This window comes from Nymphaea colorata, chromosome 3 (assembly GCF_008831285.2).
Source record: "Nymphaea colorata isolate Beijing-Zhang1983 chromosome 3, ASM883128v2, whole genome shotgun sequence".
NCBI lineage: Eukaryota > Viridiplantae > Streptophyta > Magnoliopsida > Nymphaeales > Nymphaeaceae > Nymphaea > Nymphaea colorata.
Window position 1 is genome coordinate 16,782,613 of NC_045140.1, and position 17,378 is coordinate 16,799,990.

The 17,378-nt window shown below is 40.0% G+C and overlaps 3 protein-coding genes across 3 annotated transcripts; 1 reads left to right on the forward strand and 2 right to left on the reverse strand.

The window, feature by feature from the left end:
• The first annotated feature begins 1,228 nt into the window (after nt 1-1,228).
• Nucleotides 1,229-2,370, forward strand: LOC116250342 (uncharacterized). Its single transcript, XM_031623972.1, has 2 exons — nt 1,229-1,980; nt 2,310-2,370. The coding sequence occupies exons 1-2, from the start codon at nt 1,229-1,231 to the stop codon at nt 2,368-2,370; spliced, it is 813 nt and encodes a 270-aa protein (XP_031479832.1).
• Nucleotides 2,371-6,275: 3,905 nt separating this feature from the next.
• Nucleotides 6,276-9,151, reverse strand: LOC116251326 (eukaryotic translation initiation factor 5A-like). The gene is made up of 5 exons (XM_031625525.2): nt 8,894-9,151; nt 7,540-7,662; nt 7,362-7,418; nt 7,194-7,268; nt 6,276-6,724 (listed from the first exon to the last, which is right to left on the reverse strand). The coding sequence occupies exons 1-5, from the start codon at nt 9,014-9,016 to the stop codon at nt 6,623-6,625; spliced, it is 480 nt and encodes a 159-aa protein (XP_031481385.1). The 5' UTR covers nt 9,017-9,151; the 3' UTR covers nt 6,276-6,622.
• A 2,868-nt stretch (nt 9,152-12,019) lies between these two features.
• LOC116250742 (metal tolerance protein 5-like) lies at nt 12,020-16,739 on the reverse strand. Its single transcript, XM_031624646.2, has 6 exons — nt 16,466-16,739; nt 15,286-15,395; nt 14,958-15,203; nt 14,440-14,520; nt 13,141-13,374; nt 12,020-12,827 (listed from the first exon to the last, which is right to left on the reverse strand). The coding sequence occupies exons 1-6, from the start codon at nt 16,632-16,634 to the stop codon at nt 12,480-12,482; spliced, it is 1,188 nt and encodes a 395-aa protein (XP_031480506.1). The 5' UTR covers nt 16,635-16,739; the 3' UTR covers nt 12,020-12,479.
• Between the last annotated feature and the right edge of the window lie 639 nt (nt 16,740-17,378).

Here is a 17,378-nt window from a genome sequence, read left to right on the forward strand (position 1 = left end):
ATGGCCAGCCATCTTTTATCTAAACTCCATAAAAATGATCGTCAGCAATCCAAAAAGGCCACCTCCTTGTTGTCGAGATTATAAAAAATCATTTGAACTCTGAGTTTGAACCCGCATCATGTAATTATGCACACCTACCGGAACCGAAGAACAGCTCGAGTATATTGTCCCCCAATCACAATGCGATAATCTGTATGCAATTGAGTCCCACCTAATGCCACTAGATCAACAGTGCTTTTATGAGAAGAAAGGTATTCAAGAACATGACATCAGCGAAGTCTGGGTAATGAATCCATTTCCCTTCTCCAACTCACCCACTTCAACTCTAATTCAATCTGATAACTGTCTAATGATCCCGTATAAGATCACATCATCAACTTGGCCTAAGAAACATGAATTTCAATATGAAATGCTCGCTCAGTCTTCGTTTTCAGAGCAAATAGATTGGAGGGGCTCTGCGCTGTGTCACCTGTTTTCCCATCTTTGAAAAGAGAAAAAGATGGGTTTCGTGGCATGTGTTACCGACCTCCCTCGTGATCAACAGGGAGGTGCGTACCTTGATGGGGCCTGCTATTTCTCAAATGAGCAGAAAAGAAAAGATGATACGAACATCATAAGAAGTAATAATATCAATAAGAAACGTGACTTGGGATGTCAATGGTTGAAACTTCTGTGGTCCGTTAAAGTTTCCAATTATTCGTATATGTTAATTGGTCTCTAGGATGTTACCTTTTGATGGGGAGCCAGTGACATGTGCACTGTATTATATACTGGACCACGGCATTTTTAAAACTCTTTTCCTACATTTGTACTATATTTTTGTAAAGTGGAGAGAAACCTATGCATGCACTTTGACACTTGAAAAAAAAAAGAAAACGGTGAATCACGTACCATATGTGACCAATCATATGTAAAGGACAAAGAAAAATGCCATGATAACAAGACATAAGGAAGGTATGGTCACCATTCTTGTATCATTATATTTAACTGTAGTTTATATGTATAATCTGCATTTTCTGTATTTAATCTTTGTTAAACCTGCATATACAACCTTTACTTGCTCCACCTAACCTTGCATTATGCCGATGCGTCCTCGGAGTACGTTTCTTTCAACATGCTATTGGACCCATCGGCGGGCAAAAGCAAAAGCTAAAGCTCCAAAAGAAAAAGCAGCGACCTCCCATTCCTTCCTCTTTTAATCCCTTCAGCTTAGATTAAAATAGGGAGAATGACAACCCCGGATTCACCACCCTCTCCAGCGAGACGACCGCCTTCTCCATTACTACCACCGCCACTGCCACCGCACCTCCGCCACCAGAATCAACAGCACCACCACCTGCAGCAGCAGCAAGAAGAAGACCAACGGCAAGAGCAAAGCCAAAACCTCCTCGATCACCGACAAGATCAAGCGCACCAACATCCCCAGCAAGATCACCAACGGCAACCCGTCAGAAAGCAGCAGCAGCAGCGCCGCCGCCCTCCGCCCGCACTACCCCCACCGCCCCCACCACCATTACCCCCAGCGCCGGCGAGGCTCCCCCTCCTCCCTCCGCCCCGGCGCACTAACCCCATCGTCTGGTGCATAGCGGTGTTCTGCCTCATCCTCGCCGTCGTCATCGTCATATCCGCCGTCTTCACCCTCGTCCTCTTCCTCGCCATCCGCCCCCGGCTTCCATCCATCGACATCCCCTCCGCCACCCTCGACAGCCTCTATCTCGACTCACCCAACCTCCTCAACGGCGACCTCACCCTCGTCCTCAACATCTCCAACGCCAACCATCGGATCGACATCCGCTTCGAGCTGCTCGTCGTCGAACTCTACCTTGGGGGCACCATGGTGGCGACGCAGATGATCGAGCCGTTCCGGGCCTACAAGGAAGGGTGGAGGGCCGGCTCCCTCCACTTCCTGACGAGCCAAGTGGGGCTGGGCTCGGCGGAGGTGGCCCTGGTCGGCCAGATGGTGCAGACGGAAAGGATCAGGTACGGGGTTCGAACCACATTCCGGACCAGAGCCGGCCTGGGTCCGATCCATCTGTCTTACTGGCTGCGTGGTTGGTGCACCCTAATCGTTAGTGGTCCGACCAATGGGGTGCTGGTGAGTCGAAGTTGCCACACCAAACGGTGAAATTTTTTTGGGGTTTTTCTCCTTTCATCTGCCCTTCAAAAGAGAACCCAATTCTTTTTTCCTCCAAGTGGAGACGGCGACATGCTAAATGAAACGATACATTTTAAATTGAGCAAATTGCTTTTGTATATTTCTTACTGGCAACTTGTGTGCTTGATGGTACATGAATGCATGGTTTTGTTAGTACAGATGTTTCCCACTCAGAAAAAGTTGGGAAAGAGGTTTTGAGTGCTCCAGATGTATAGTGCTCAAACATCGGATTTTGGACCCACCGGTCTAATTAAAGTTTTTTGTTTCTAAAAAATAGTTTTAGTAAAAACGAACATTTTCAAAATTGAATAAGGTGAAGAGTTCAATACTCAGCGGTTACATTCCATTAACATAATCTAGCAGGAGTCCATTTGATCCAACTTGAATTTTTCAAATCCAAATTCATGCATGAGCTATTAAACCTCCCAACATTAATAATAATATGGAATTGGTAGTGGCCTGGTGGACAACAACTTAAAAAAAGGGGAGACCTTGTAGGAGACAACCCCATTCCTCCATTTTTTAAGCTCTAATTCTATTTGTTTGATAGTGATCGGTTGCACTGTGAACCAAGACGAAACCATGTTTCCTTTTGTTCATGAAAGTTGGGAATGTTAATAAATCTGATTCGGTTCGGAAGTTCGATCAAAAAAATCGCTCATAAAACAAGTTAACAACCGATTAAGAAAACAAGATCTGGTTCCAAGTTAACAAATGGCATATTCTACCAATTTGGATCCAAATTTGAGTTTAGCTGATATTTAATGTACATCTATTTTGAAAGTCGGCTCTAAACATATCATAATGTGGTTTGGATTCAGATTCAAACATTATAGATCTAAAAATCAGGTTCAGATTGTAAAATTGAATTTGGATTTCAATACGGTATGTCTTTTTTCATTCATATCCAAATCTGAATATGGTCCATGCGGATGCATCCGATAAAATTGGACGAAACTTAAAATGACGACGAACTCCAACTGCGTTCAGATTCTGATGTCATCTAGTTTAAAACAAATATCATACAGTTAATATTCGTATTTTGAAAGTCAGTTTTTAACATATAATAATGCAGTTTAGATTCTATTTAAAAGCCACATTCAGATTCGATTGTGACTTAATTGGGTTCATGTATGACGTAAATTTTTCTTCATTTGCATTAGAATCAAAATATGTGAATAACATCTGAATATGGCAAAGGCGTATATTAGATTTGAATCTGATCCGTTGATATGCCTGCTCACCTCTCGAATACTGAGTTTGTATTCGATACTCGGTTCAAGTTTTGTTACAAAGAAAGAAAGACTCGAGACGCAGGAAAGTGGAATACATGCAAAGCAGGGCTGAAGTGCAGAGATGCATCACTGCCACTATATAGTTTTATGCAATTCAATAAATGATTAAAACAATTTATGCAATTCGTCCCAACCGTTTGACATTGAAGTGCCATCATGGGTGCAACAGATGATCGCATATCGGTACAAACTTTGTGTTTTCAAATCCATGAAGATGGTCGCTTTTTTTTAGAAAAAAATAAATATTCAAAATCATTTTATTTTGGAATCGAAACTTCTTGCTGCAAAATTGATACAAACGCCACAAAATTTGTACATTAAATAGAAATCTTTCAGCAGCAATCGTCATAAGCTTATTAACCGCAACCGAAAACATTTCAATCATTTCTACATTATGTGGCACAAACTTACGTAAATAAACTGACCTATATTAAGTCGGTTGAATTGAACACCTCCAGCTCTTCATGTACATTGTAGAATGTCAATAAACAAGACGGCAACTTGAGCAACTATCTGGGAGCTGTTACAAGCTTTATGTATAATTACCCCACTGAATTGCAAAGTTTACGTTGCTTTATTCAAATCATCCATGTACATGCAATTTTTCTGGATACATTTTGTAAGAATTAACCCTCGAATCATAAAATTCCAACATTTGCGGGAGATTTTATAGCAGATGAAAATGAAAACGTGTGGTCTTTCACCAAAAGTATTCTCGCAACGTAAGTTAAACACTCAAGCTCAATTGCAAAATAAACCATATAAATCACATCTATATGGTCAGGTTCCCAGGAAGGCATCTATACAATCAAGTTCGAATAAATTACCTAGACATACTCGTATCTAAGCTCTGTAGGTAGAAATTTTTTCCCTGAATCCAAGCTGCTTGTTTTCCAGCCTCGTAAGTTAGATAGACTAGGTTATGTTTCACTACCTCTTTCTACGACCAACCTTCAGTAAAAAAATCATGTCTATCACTGGAACATGCAGCAGCAGATGAAAAACAAAAATCACCATCCAACTAACGGCACCCGAACAAAGAATGCGGAGCCCTCTTCGAAGGTCAATGACAGTAATAAATAAATAAATAATAATAAAATAATTAAAAAAAAAAAACAAACAAACAAACCCGTAAGAACATAATATCCTTACGACATAATAGAGCAGCAGGACCATGGGCGATTCATCCTTGATCATGTAAATCGTAACTAATAGAGGTGACTGACATTCAAGCGCTTTCTATCATATTTAAACCCTCAAACGGTTGTCATGATTGAGGAGGAGAGATGCTAAGAATCAAAGAGTATTGCTGAGAATTTCACCAACAAGGATCACGCTAAGCATCGTACAAATATGAAAATACCCTACCAATATGTGGTACACTGACTACCTCTCTACCACGCCCTTATCAATGCTAGAAAGATCGCTATTTAATCCATTCTCCTATGACCACATCTAATGATCGTTGATAAGAAGAAGTCGATGCATAGAAAAATCGAGTCCCATGGAAATCCAAATTACAAGCCCAGGCCATGAATTTAACTCTCCTTCTGTGAGAGAAATATCTCATCAATTCTAACACAACAAACTTTATTATTAGCTTTCAAAAAGACGTGTCAATGTTGGGCACGTGAGAATCAATCACAGAAAAATCAAGCCTAACAAGACAACAGCAAAAGACAGGAACAAAATTGAAAAAACAAGGTTTATTAGATGAAGTCAACCGCCTCATCGCTACCAAAATAGGATTTTTTTTCTTTTTCAAGGTAATAAATATATCGGAGAACCTGATTCCTATCAGGACCACTAGAATATGGTTGCGCACCAGATAGATGAAATTCAAGACTTTTTTCTGGCAGGATAATTTCAATATATGCACTCCATGCCACATTTTGCAGGCATCTTTCTTTTATCTGTGACAGAAAGATCAACCTTACAAAAGCAGGTGCTGACAGCTACCTTTATCCATTATTCTATTTTATCAAATGACGAAAGATTCACTGTTTACTGGTCATGAGTTCACCAATTACAAAGAAAGAGGCACAACTATCTTTGCGCTCGAGGCAATGACGCGCCTAGTGAGGCAAAACCAAGGCAAGTAAATTGCTGGTCGAAAAGAAAAAGGCATAACTTCCCTCTCTCTCACACCCACATGAGCACACACACAGTGCATATATAACAAGAAAATACACTTATGTAAATGTATACTTTGACTTCAGAACTGGTTCGGTAGGTTCATATCAGTACATGTGCATACATAACAGGAAACCGTGCATGATTATATGACCAGGTATATTTGAAAGCAGCTTTAGAACAATACAACCAAAACCATAGCTTAAGGCTAACGCTGTCAAGCAAATGCGAGAACAATTCAGCCGACCGGTTCACTTGAAAACCTATGCCGACACTGGCCACCGCCCAATATAAAACGATATCCCAGGACAATGGAAACATGCGTCCTAAAGCAACAGGACTATAGAGGTACATTGTGATGCGGAATACCAACATCCAAGTGTATACGCAACGCTGAAGCCTCAATAGAACGTGGAACAATAAGAAACAAAACCCAAACCTTAGAACCGACTAATCACAGAGAAGCGCGAGATTATGGGACACAACACCACGACAGATCAACAAGAAATCTGCGGCAAGCTTTGCTTGATATAAGCACATTGCAGATCTTCGATGCAGTTAAGAGTACTCTGAAGTAAAGCAACCAGAAATATCACCAAGACAACATGAAATAGATGACAGACAACTTTCCTCAGGAAAGCTCAAAAATGCCTTTACCACAAACATCACAATGACTGCCATGAACAGGAACAGGACTAAGAACTGGGCAAGCATATATTATGACATAGACGGCAACCAGATGTACTTAAGGTGTTATCAGTGACGCAATTTCTGGTAAAGCATATTAACGTCAAATGCTTATGAACTAAGAATAAATAAAGATTTTTTTGAGACTTCAGGCTGCATATCAACCAGTGGATTCACGGCAGATCATCACTGACTGGTTTGGTCATTGCAGCATACCCTCCCCCTCTGTAACTTATCCCAATAAATAACCACCTAGCTTGTCTCGTTCAGTCTCACACATGGCCATTGTATAAGGCCTACAAAATCCTCGACTAAAAAAAATCCACTCCTGAAACATGGAACTGCAGAGCACCTACTTTGGCCCAATGTCCTTGAGAGCACAGATTTGTTCCTCACCCATAGCAGTCATAACAGTCACAACCAGGTCCTTGCCTTCACCAAATCCATCTTTGATCTACAGCAAACAGCAGAGAACTTTCAGTTTAATTGAATTTCAACCATAGGAATCAGAATCAAGGATAAAACATGTCAAATCCTGAATGTGCTGAACTTGCTCAGAAACATCTAACAAGCAAAACCTACTTGAATGATTGGAAACATTCTTGATTAAGCCAGACAGACCTATTATCCAGGAAGGACATCATTAAACTGACAAACAATTTCATGATACATCCACAATTTGAAGTCTAACTTATATGGAAGACCAGACCAGTGAACATACAACACTAGCATGGCAGTACAACAGATAAATGTACAGAGCATAGCAATACCGAAAATATAAAACGACACCAAAACCTTGTTGAAGAACACATGACAAATGGGCTAGATGAAGTAAACCATCCAGGATCACACAACAAAAGATAATAACCATGAAGGCATGAACTTGAGTAGGTGTAACTAGGAAAGCAAAGTCATTGGCAAACCTGGGCAAGCAGACTCTCATCAGTGGGGAGTCTAAGATCATCCTTCGTGCTTCCGCTGTCAGTCAGAAGGCTCACCTAGCAGACAGAGTGTATCGTCAAAGGCCATCTAGTAAGCATGACACCGTTAATTGGAAAGTTTACACGTGAATGAAAAGAATAACTACTCACAAATCCATCTTCAGAAATGTCAATCAGTTGATAATCCGTACGATTCACATGGGGAACCTGTAATATTATATCACAAGTGTCGTGCGAATACCAGCATCAATTTCATAAAATAGTAGATGGACTTATTTAGTTTAGAGATTATTGCAAAAAACAATGGGGTAAAAGATGAAAAGCTTACATCACAGTTATGGGAAGAAGGAACGATATCTTCGAGCTTCTTTCCATTGAAAATATCAATCCCCACAAAGTGACATTTGGCATGGCCGTGCTTGCCAGTCTTAGAGGTCGAAACTTCCACAACCTGTTTACGGAACCATCACATGAACCACCCAGAAAGTAGCATAGTCTGAATAGTTAACAAATGTGTAAATCTAACTAGAAAACAGGAAAGCTGCATATGCAGTAATCACTTATACACAAGTCAAGCAGATTAAAGAGAACTAAATCCATAAACCTGCACAACGCAAAGATATTGAAAGGAACAAAATCCACAAAATGGTGCACACACAGATATAACGACAGCCCGAGAGGAAACGATATCAAGAAGCACAACACATGCCAATAAATTGCTGAGAAAATTACGAACCATTTAATAAATCACTACTGTCGCCTAGAGACTTTGCTTGTCTAAATGAAATCAAGATGTTCCCTTTATGTAGATTTAAGAATATAAAAGCAGTCAAATATCTCTCTTTTTAATGTTCAGATAAGTAAGAAAAATATGTAAATACAAATGCGACAACAAAGATTGAGGAACCACATCCACAAGCAAGAAAAAACCAAATTCACGTTAATATAAAAGATTAAGCATCGGATCTCAAGAGAAATGACAACCAAACACATATATGACATAATATTTCACAACAGATCAGGGAACAAAACTACCAAGCCAGTGTCTCCATGCCTTCTTATTGTTATTGAACAAAATATCGAACAGCAAGCAAGTTTAATTATTTTGGTTTTTCTGTAGGACCTGCTCATAGAAGTAAAAGTAACTAGTGATCCGTAGCAACCAGGAAAGAAGATAAGAAGAGCAACGAAAACTCCTACGAAGAATATGATAGGAACAGCCATCCAAAACTTTTGCCAGGACCCATTTTTAATATTAAAAAACGTTTATTAAATTATACATTAAAAAGAGCTTAAAAGTTTTTTCTGCCACAGCATCGGCCACAAGATGTAATCAAACTTTTAAGCGTAGATCTGGAGGCGCGCCCATCGTATTCAAGGGACTATTTAGAGAAAACAACTTCTCCAAAAAAGTGGGAAATCGGAAAATCACGGAGCAAGATCATAATATGCATATGCATAGATAAAATCTCCAACACAAAAGAAAAAGCACATCAAAGACCATGGACCAGAAACAGAGATATGGCATCTTTCATTAGGAACCCACCAAAACCAAATAAATCAAAATAACAGTCCAACAATCGGCCTACGCAGAAATCTTCGCCATCAATCAGTATCCAACACCGTCAGGAATTAGCAACAAGAGTCAATCGATTGAGAGAGAGAGAGAGAGAGAGAGAAACCTTGCAAGGGCGATTCTTAATCACGATGTACCCGTTCTTGCGGATGGTGCCAGCCTGCTGAGGATAAGTCTTCGACGCCCCAGCGTCCGCCTTCGACTCGAAGTGATGCTCCTCGTCCGACATGATGATCTCTCTCTCTCTCGACAACGAAGAAGCAGACGAAGGGGAGAAGAGAAGCGATGGAAAGAGGGAGGAGCAGGTACCCTTAAACTCCAAATCAGAGAGTCGTTTCCGCCGTCAGATGAATGCAAGAGCGGACGGTGCGTATAAGAGGATGCCATGGAGGGAATTTTAGGGCTCCTCCAATTGGGTATCGGGTTCTGTTTCGGTCAACCCTCCCAATCGGATGGATAGAGATCCCCGCATCGAATCAGATTCCTTCTTCGCTGAGGCAACCCGATTCGAAATGCAATTCAAATCGGGTTCCCACTGTCTGTTAAAATTTCAACTGGACTTGATCCACTACCTTCACTTGGATCTACTGCAGTTCAAGAACAATATCCGGTAAGAATTCATTCTAAAAGGTGGAAAAACCGTTTCTTTGGCAAACGCAATAACAACACAAAAATGCTTCGGATCCAAATTCAGTTTGGACTTTTAATTTTATAATATTTCAGTTTTAAATTTTTGGCAGAAAAAATATGTTGAAATTAATGAAAAGTAATCGAGAATAAACCGGTGGAAGAACCGTTTGCCTTTTGGCGGATCACAGGTTCGAATCTCTTTAGGTGCACCTTTCTTACCATGTGGTTTGATCTTCGGAGATTCTTGGGGCGGTCGGAAAGTGTAGTATCATTCTGTGGGTGTTTGATAAGAAAATCATAGTGTTCGTGCGATTAAGAGCACAATGTTCTTATTTCAAAAAATATGATGTGATTATAAACATTTTTTTTAAAATCTAATAAGTAAACACATCACATAATCATAATATTTATTAGAATACAATACATGTACAAACATAGTGTGTTTGAAACACAAAAACATATGTATTGTGAAACCAAAAGCCTCGAAGCCAAAGGGGCTTGGTTCATACTCGCACTCCATTTTCTATAAAAGGTTGTGTTTGTTACCCTCATATCTTAGATTCAAATTCAAGGCTGCATTGAAGATGTTTGTTTTTGGAAAATCCTCAGGATCTTAGTAACGTGGATCTTAAATTCATGATAAATCATGAATGTAAGGCCGGATGGGAGAGGGGTCCGACCTCAAATCCATGGATCTGAGATCCTAGATATGCAGTGAAACAAATACGCCCTAAAATCAAATCCGAATTCAACTAACATAAGGTTCCACAATTATATATAATTTAGATAGATCCTTGTCAAAACTCGATCAAATATTGGAGATGGGTTTGGATTCGGTTATGAGATTGCATCGGCGATCAGATTTGATTCTTTTGTCAATTCGTCTAAATGGACTCAGAATCGGATATTTCCATCTTCACATCCGCGTACAAATCAGACCTATGAGAATAGATGCGATTCGGCTCTCTGTTAGAACGATATCTATGAGGTGCATTTACTTTTGAAGATATCCTTTCTTGTTTTGCTGACAACATTTCCTATAGGGCCTTGTTTTGACGGCAAAAGCAGCAAGATATCTTAAAAAATCTAATGAGAATTCAATCTACAGCCGCCAGAAATGTGAGGGTGAACCTGTTTATGGACATGAAGGGAAGAGGACAGAGAAATAGGAGGTAGAGGAGAAATAGGCAAACCTTTTCCCATCTTAACAGGGGAAAACTTTGGATAGCAAAATTTTGCTAGGAAAATTTTTTGGAAACTTTTCTAAAGTAATCGTCTACTATTTCACTCTCCGCTCTTCCAATCCTCTCACGTCCCAAGAACAATTAAGAAAAATTTGCATTTAGAAATTTTCAATAGGAAATTCTAATATATGGAAAAGGAAAAAAATGAACTTTTTCTACTTTCATTTTATTAACATATCAAACCAACGCAGGAACCGATTCTGGCCTTTTCGTTTTGATTTACTCTCAACAGGATAGATACACCGATACAGTACGATACTCGAGAGATTGTGAAAAAATAAACCCGTGAAGTTCTCTAGCAATCTTTCTGCTAGCAATTTCTTCTTTTCCCAGCATTAAGTCTGAGAAGTAAAAAGAATCAAGCCTTGAGATCCTCCGTTATGAAATCTCAAAGCCACCCAAGAATAGATCATCAAGTTTTGGTTTGTAAAGAATGTGAATGAATGAACAGTTGACATAAATCTAACCCACGGCATGAACGTAGTGGTTAAACAGAAAGTCATGGACCCAAATCTACAGGAGAGCTCTCAAACCATCTAACTGGAGCACAAACGAGCTTAGGATTGAATTTTAAGGCCAACCATCGAAGTGTTGAAGCTGAGAACGGCGTGCAAGTTACTTGCGGTAACTTTTTTTTGCTTATGTTGAATTGAAAACAAGCGCCTGCAACAGATGTGATAAACCAGGAACTCAAATGGACCACGATCAGATGTCCACAGTCCACTTAGTTGTTCATTGCATCCACGTACCTGAGCGCGCAATTTGCCAGCATCTCGAAATCAAGAATTACAATAGAAGCGTTCGCTATGGCTCGCCGTCCAATATAGCAAACAGTATCAGGACGGTTAGTTAGAGCTTGTCGTCCACATTGCAAAAAATGCAAAAATCCTCGGGGGACAATATAGACAAGGGAATTTTGTTTGGAAAAAATTTCCTCTTTTCCTGGCAGAGATAAGGGTCTAGTGTTTGAAAGGAACAATCCAAAATTGTAGGTAGCATATAAGCACCGGTCACAGGGGTTCTCGCTGCCAAAGCTTTAAGATGCTGGTCGTGGGACTCAAACTTACATATTGCTTGCAGTTTTCTCATTTTGGAAACTAAAGAAACAGAAAGGAAGAAAAGAGGTAATTCAAGGGGCGAGGGAAGAGGTCCATGATCAAGATGCGAAATAACGGTTCTTTTTTTTACTACAGATCGATGTGCATGATGTCGGCTACCAGGTCCCGCTAGGAAAGGAGAAGCGTGAAATGTCTCCAAACTCGATCACTGCAACATCACCACTGGGATCAACGATGGAACTGAATTTGCATTTCGGTATTGTAGATTTATGAAATGAAACGATGCCAAGACAAAGGAAATGGGCGGCCCATACAACGGCCAAACATATTCACCGTAAATTCAATAGAATGCTAGAAAATTTTGCACTAAAATTTACAACCTTTATGATGCGTCAGCCATTTTAAACAGGTACCAAGCTGAGAACAGAATAACTGTAAATATGCTCACACATGCTATGTAACATTTTAATGACGGATAACCAACCACTTTCAATTAGAAACCCTTTCTTCCATATTTCAGCTACACAATCCTTCTTAATATCAAGGTCTCCCTACGCGTAACCAAGAACGTAGCTACTGCATAACAGCAGTCCGTTCCTCCGTCCCCCAAACTTTTTAAAAAAAAAGCGACATGGAAACAGTCACTTTGATTTCCATAACACGTAACAAATGCCATGAAAATGCCAAAAAAACTTCCATGGGATGCCAAAGACAGACTTTGGGTTTGCCACAGTGCTCACCACCCTTAAGTCCGTTCGATCTATACATGAGATTGTGCATGCTCGGGCTTATGTGTATACTCATAGTCGAGATGCACGAAAGCCCTCTCAATGTCAGGCAACTGCTCTAGCTTCTCCTGCAATGCCTCACCAATGTCATGAGCTTCCTGCAGAGGCATGTCAGCAGGCAAGACTATGTCAACCTCCACAAAGTAGTGCGAGCCAAATGTATATGCCCGGACAGTGTCAATATGCTTGATAGCTTTGTGATGATTCCAGCAGAGGTATGTAAGCTTCTGTAGGTAATCTGGTGCTGCAGCACGACCCACCAAGGAATTCACATTTTCAAGCACAGTAACAGACCATGTCCGTATGGTGTACAAAGCCAACTGCATAAGGAGACAATACAGCGAAAATGAGCAATAGAGTAGAACGAACATGCATGCGTGTGCACCATGGCCTTTGCATGTGTGTGTGTGTGTGTGTGCGTGTTGAGGGGGGAGTCCCTGGAATTTTGGGGTTTTACAGGGACTAAAGTTTTGTGCTGACACATCTCATGTCATAAATGAAAAAATCTTTTGAAGCTGACATACTGATTCAGTTGTCACTTATAAACTACTCTTCACTCATTCCCAACCTTTTACTTTTTTGGTAAAAATGTGCTTGAGAAAGGTGCCATACTCAATCCTAATTCTAACTTACCACAATAGCACCAATGGGATCGATCCAATCATCAAAAGTGTTAGCCAGAAGGGCAGCAATGAGACCAATAACATTTGTTATGACATCAAAGAAATGATCTTGTGCATAAGCTTTAACAATCTCATTATTGAATGATCGACAGTAGATGACAAGAAGGAGCTTCACTACAGTCACAGACACCATAATGCCAATCACCCATCGTTCTTGCTCCTTAGTCAAAGCAAACTCATTGTCCTGCAATTTAACGATGAATATGAACAACCATAGCATCATAGAATAATTACTCAGCAACATCAACCAAGAAGATTAATGTGAAAGACAGAGAAACAGCAGAAGGTTTAGAAAAGTAAAGCAGGAATTTACAGTCGTGGAAAAAAGACAAAAGCTACATAGATGATAATGCCTCAAATAGTCAAATGTCATTAAAAGCATCTCCAGAAACAAGTTTCAATTGCCAACAAAGTAAACAGTAAATTCACAAGAAATTCATATTTCACTGTAAAGACAGAATTATTGAAATGAGCAAATTCTTCCAGCAAAGCAGAAACTAATGACATAAAAAATCTTCCCTAAAACTTATACTTACATGAGGACCTAAAACAATTAAATATTGATGCCTCTATGTTCTGAGCATACTCCCATGCCACTCCCGATATAGCTGAAACATAATCGTGGACCATAGTTGCAAATTTTGGACGTCTTCACTTTCGATCTATGACACAAGGATAAGCTATACACCAAGTTACCAACTACATCTATGTATGATGTACTAAAAGAGATTCAGGCACCTCTCATTGACTGAAAGAACTCTGAACATTTGTAAGTGGTGTTAAGGCATAAAACATTTTAATCAGCAACTGAAGGTCTTCATGATTTTCCCGAATTCACAAGGCCAAAAAGCTTAGTAATCCACATGCTAACATAACCATGAAGAGAATGGTATGCATTTGTTGCTTGTATCAAACATTGACAAGAACTGAAAAAGTTGTTATATCATTTTCAACAAAAATAGAGTAACATTAGAGGTTTTTTCCTATATTCATTATGAAGGAGTAAAAGGAGAGGCTTTACTTAATTTTGTCCATAAATATGTGAAATTAAATCATCCAATGCAACAAAAATGATTCTTTAGGAAAATGTACACTTTCTTCATTTTTTTTTTTGCTAGGAATTGCTGATGAGCACTCAAGATTTATCAGCTAGAATCACCTTACCAACTAGCTTTCATGTTTGAACACACACAAGTACAATTCGAATATAAGAAATTGAACTTGCCAAAGTAGAGAGGGTGACACTTACATCAGACAGAAGTGTGCGGACAGACTCTAAAATTATTTGCAACCCTAAGGTTGCCATGACAGAAGCAAAGACAAGGATACCCTGCAAAGATTCAAAAAATTGATAAATACAATGGAACAATGATTACATTGCAGAATGACAGTGCATGGCCTGGTAGACCACAGATTATGAGAGAATTCTATGTTTGCAAATGGATTAATATAGAAAATACTCATCAAGTTATCAACTAATTAAGATTGCACATTTTTAAGCACTATAATCTTCTTTTCTGGGAAAATTAGACAAAAGAAAATCCTGTAATAACAAGAGGATAGCATGATGCCCATTCATCGAGTTAACATCTTTTAAATATTGAGTACTAACAGAACAAAGAAAGAAGATGACACTAGAATTACTGTGACGATGTTCAATGAAACTTTAAACAGAAAAAGAAGCATGATTATCATAATCATAATACATGTAGATATGTTCTGTTTCTGAAAACTTAAAAACTAATAAGTGAGTAGCGAAGTATTCACCAGTGGCTGCATCCGCTTCTTCCCAATAGGATATCGATAAGGATTTGGTGTTTGCATTGAAAATGCAGTAAACCAGAGGATAAAGCCTGACAAAAGGTCCAGAAGAGAATCCAGTGTAGATGCAATAATTGCCAACGAGCCACTCCTTACTGAAGCATAAACTTTGGCTGCAAAAAGCACCATGTTTGCGACATTTGATATCCTTATCGCATTTTTCTCACTCCTAGCAATTTTTTCACGCTCTTCCTGAAAATATTACCAAAGTGAGATCAGGCTCAAAGGATATCAGTCTCATTTTCAAGTAAATCATATAAGCAACACAGCAAACCTTTGATAGTCCAGGAAGAAAACCACGCTCTGCCAATGTATCCATTTCGTTGAAGCCCTCCAACATCTCAACCTGTTGCTGGTAGTACTCAGCCACCTCATTGCCAGTTTCTAGGGTAAAACAAAAATCTATCAGAAAATATCTAAAACGTGTATCTGAGGAAGATTCAAATGCTCAATACTAAGGTGACATGTTCAGGCAGGCACTATATGACATACAAAGTGATGCAGATACCAGTGTTGGTGCCTGAACAGATTTCTCACGATACGCTTTGTTTCACAAGAAACCACAAAACAGATGCAATTTTACAATTTTTAAGCCACTATTACATCCATATTAAAGGCCTTTGAATGACCCGTCACAGGCACACACTCGAAAATTTAGATTCTGTAACTGGAAAGGAGTAACAAGATTCCGTTTGTGGAAGAAGATACTCATCAATATCTGAAAAAAACTTATAACCCGTACACCTACAATAAGCCTTCAGATTTATTACATATACATTTCACCTTAGTTTATCAAAACCTGCCAATCTGCACTCGCCCAAAATGAAATGGCTTCCGTAGTATCAAAGGTTGTCAGAATCTATCTCTCGTCCTCGCAAACTCATTCCCCGTTATTTCCACTGAATGATAATAATCAGAACTCGATAATATCAGTTTAAACGACTTCAATATATTCGTCCAATCACACCGTTTTGTCAAAGTGGAAAGGGCTAAAAAGCGATATTCTGTCAGACTAGGAGCTCAAAGCAAGACCAACGTCTCACAGAACGTAAATTAATATATAAGCATGACAAACAGAAGCAACATATCCGACCACCTATCTTCTTACATAAAAGAACAAGCAGAAAGAGAACCCAACGATCTAAACGCGCAAGGATCCAGGAAACAAAAGCAGCGCCGTACCGTGAACGAAATACCGAAGTTCAGAAAGATATACGATCACTAATTAAGACCGCAATCTAAGCAACAAAAAGCATGTAGTCCTAAATAGGACAAAGCTTTTCACGATCGCAAAAAACAAAGCAAAAGGAAGTGAGAAGAAGGAGACTGAGTGGGTACTACTAACTAACCCACTCGAATAGGCAACACCGCAAAGAAACAGACAAGAAAAAGGAACGGCAAACAGCAGGAAATTCAAGGGGAAAAAAAAGGGAGGGAAAAGAAACAAAACTCACTGAGGACCCCGAGGCAATCATGGAGGCCGCCGGAAGGCTTCTCTGGAAGTTCCGACCTCTGAAACCCGTCAAAGTTCAGCCGCCACGATTCCTCCCGCCTCCCACCGTTCTCCGGCAGCAGGAGCTCAGAGCCGCCAGAATCTCCGCCGTTTCCCGCCGGCTCCGCCATTATGCTCCAGCTACACGAGAGAGAGAGAGAGAGAGAATATGCAAAGAAGAAACGGCGCTGGGTACCGGTAGCGTCTTTCTACACCCCCAAGGAAATATTGTGAATGCGAAGGAAAAGGAAAATTATAGACCAAATAAACGTCTAAACGGTGGAGTACTCCTTAGAACACCCACGCGTCAAGCCAAGCAATGTTGCTGCCACTTTACATGATTTTAGGAGCGCGCGACAACGTGGACAATTTTAGTTGGGGAGATTGACCTACAAATGAAAAACATTTTGTAAGAATTTTCAATTAACAGGAAAAAGAAAAAGAAAGAAAAGGTCTCCGTTACGTTAGGTGGTTGGAGGGCAAAGGCTCTTCCACCTCCAAGGTCCTGGTACTCGTATCATGACGTGGACGGTCGATGCTTTCGCAGGAGGCCACGTGTACGGTCCCTAACTCTTTCCAGCAGCCACCATAATTCTGTTCAACTTTCCGGACTCTGGCGGGATCCATGCCCGGATCGCATCTGTAAGCTAAACCAGATTCATGCTAATTCTAAACCCACCTTCGGTCTGGAACGGGACAACGGATCATGTACGAAAGGCAAAACGGACGACACAGTCCGATCCGTTTTGCCTTTCCTTACTTTTGATTTGGATCTGGTGACGGAACCACTATTATCCAGCTCGACTCGTATCTACAACGCCATGAGGCGAAAACAAATGGCGGGCTCCAGAACGAGGAATGTGTGGATTGGATTC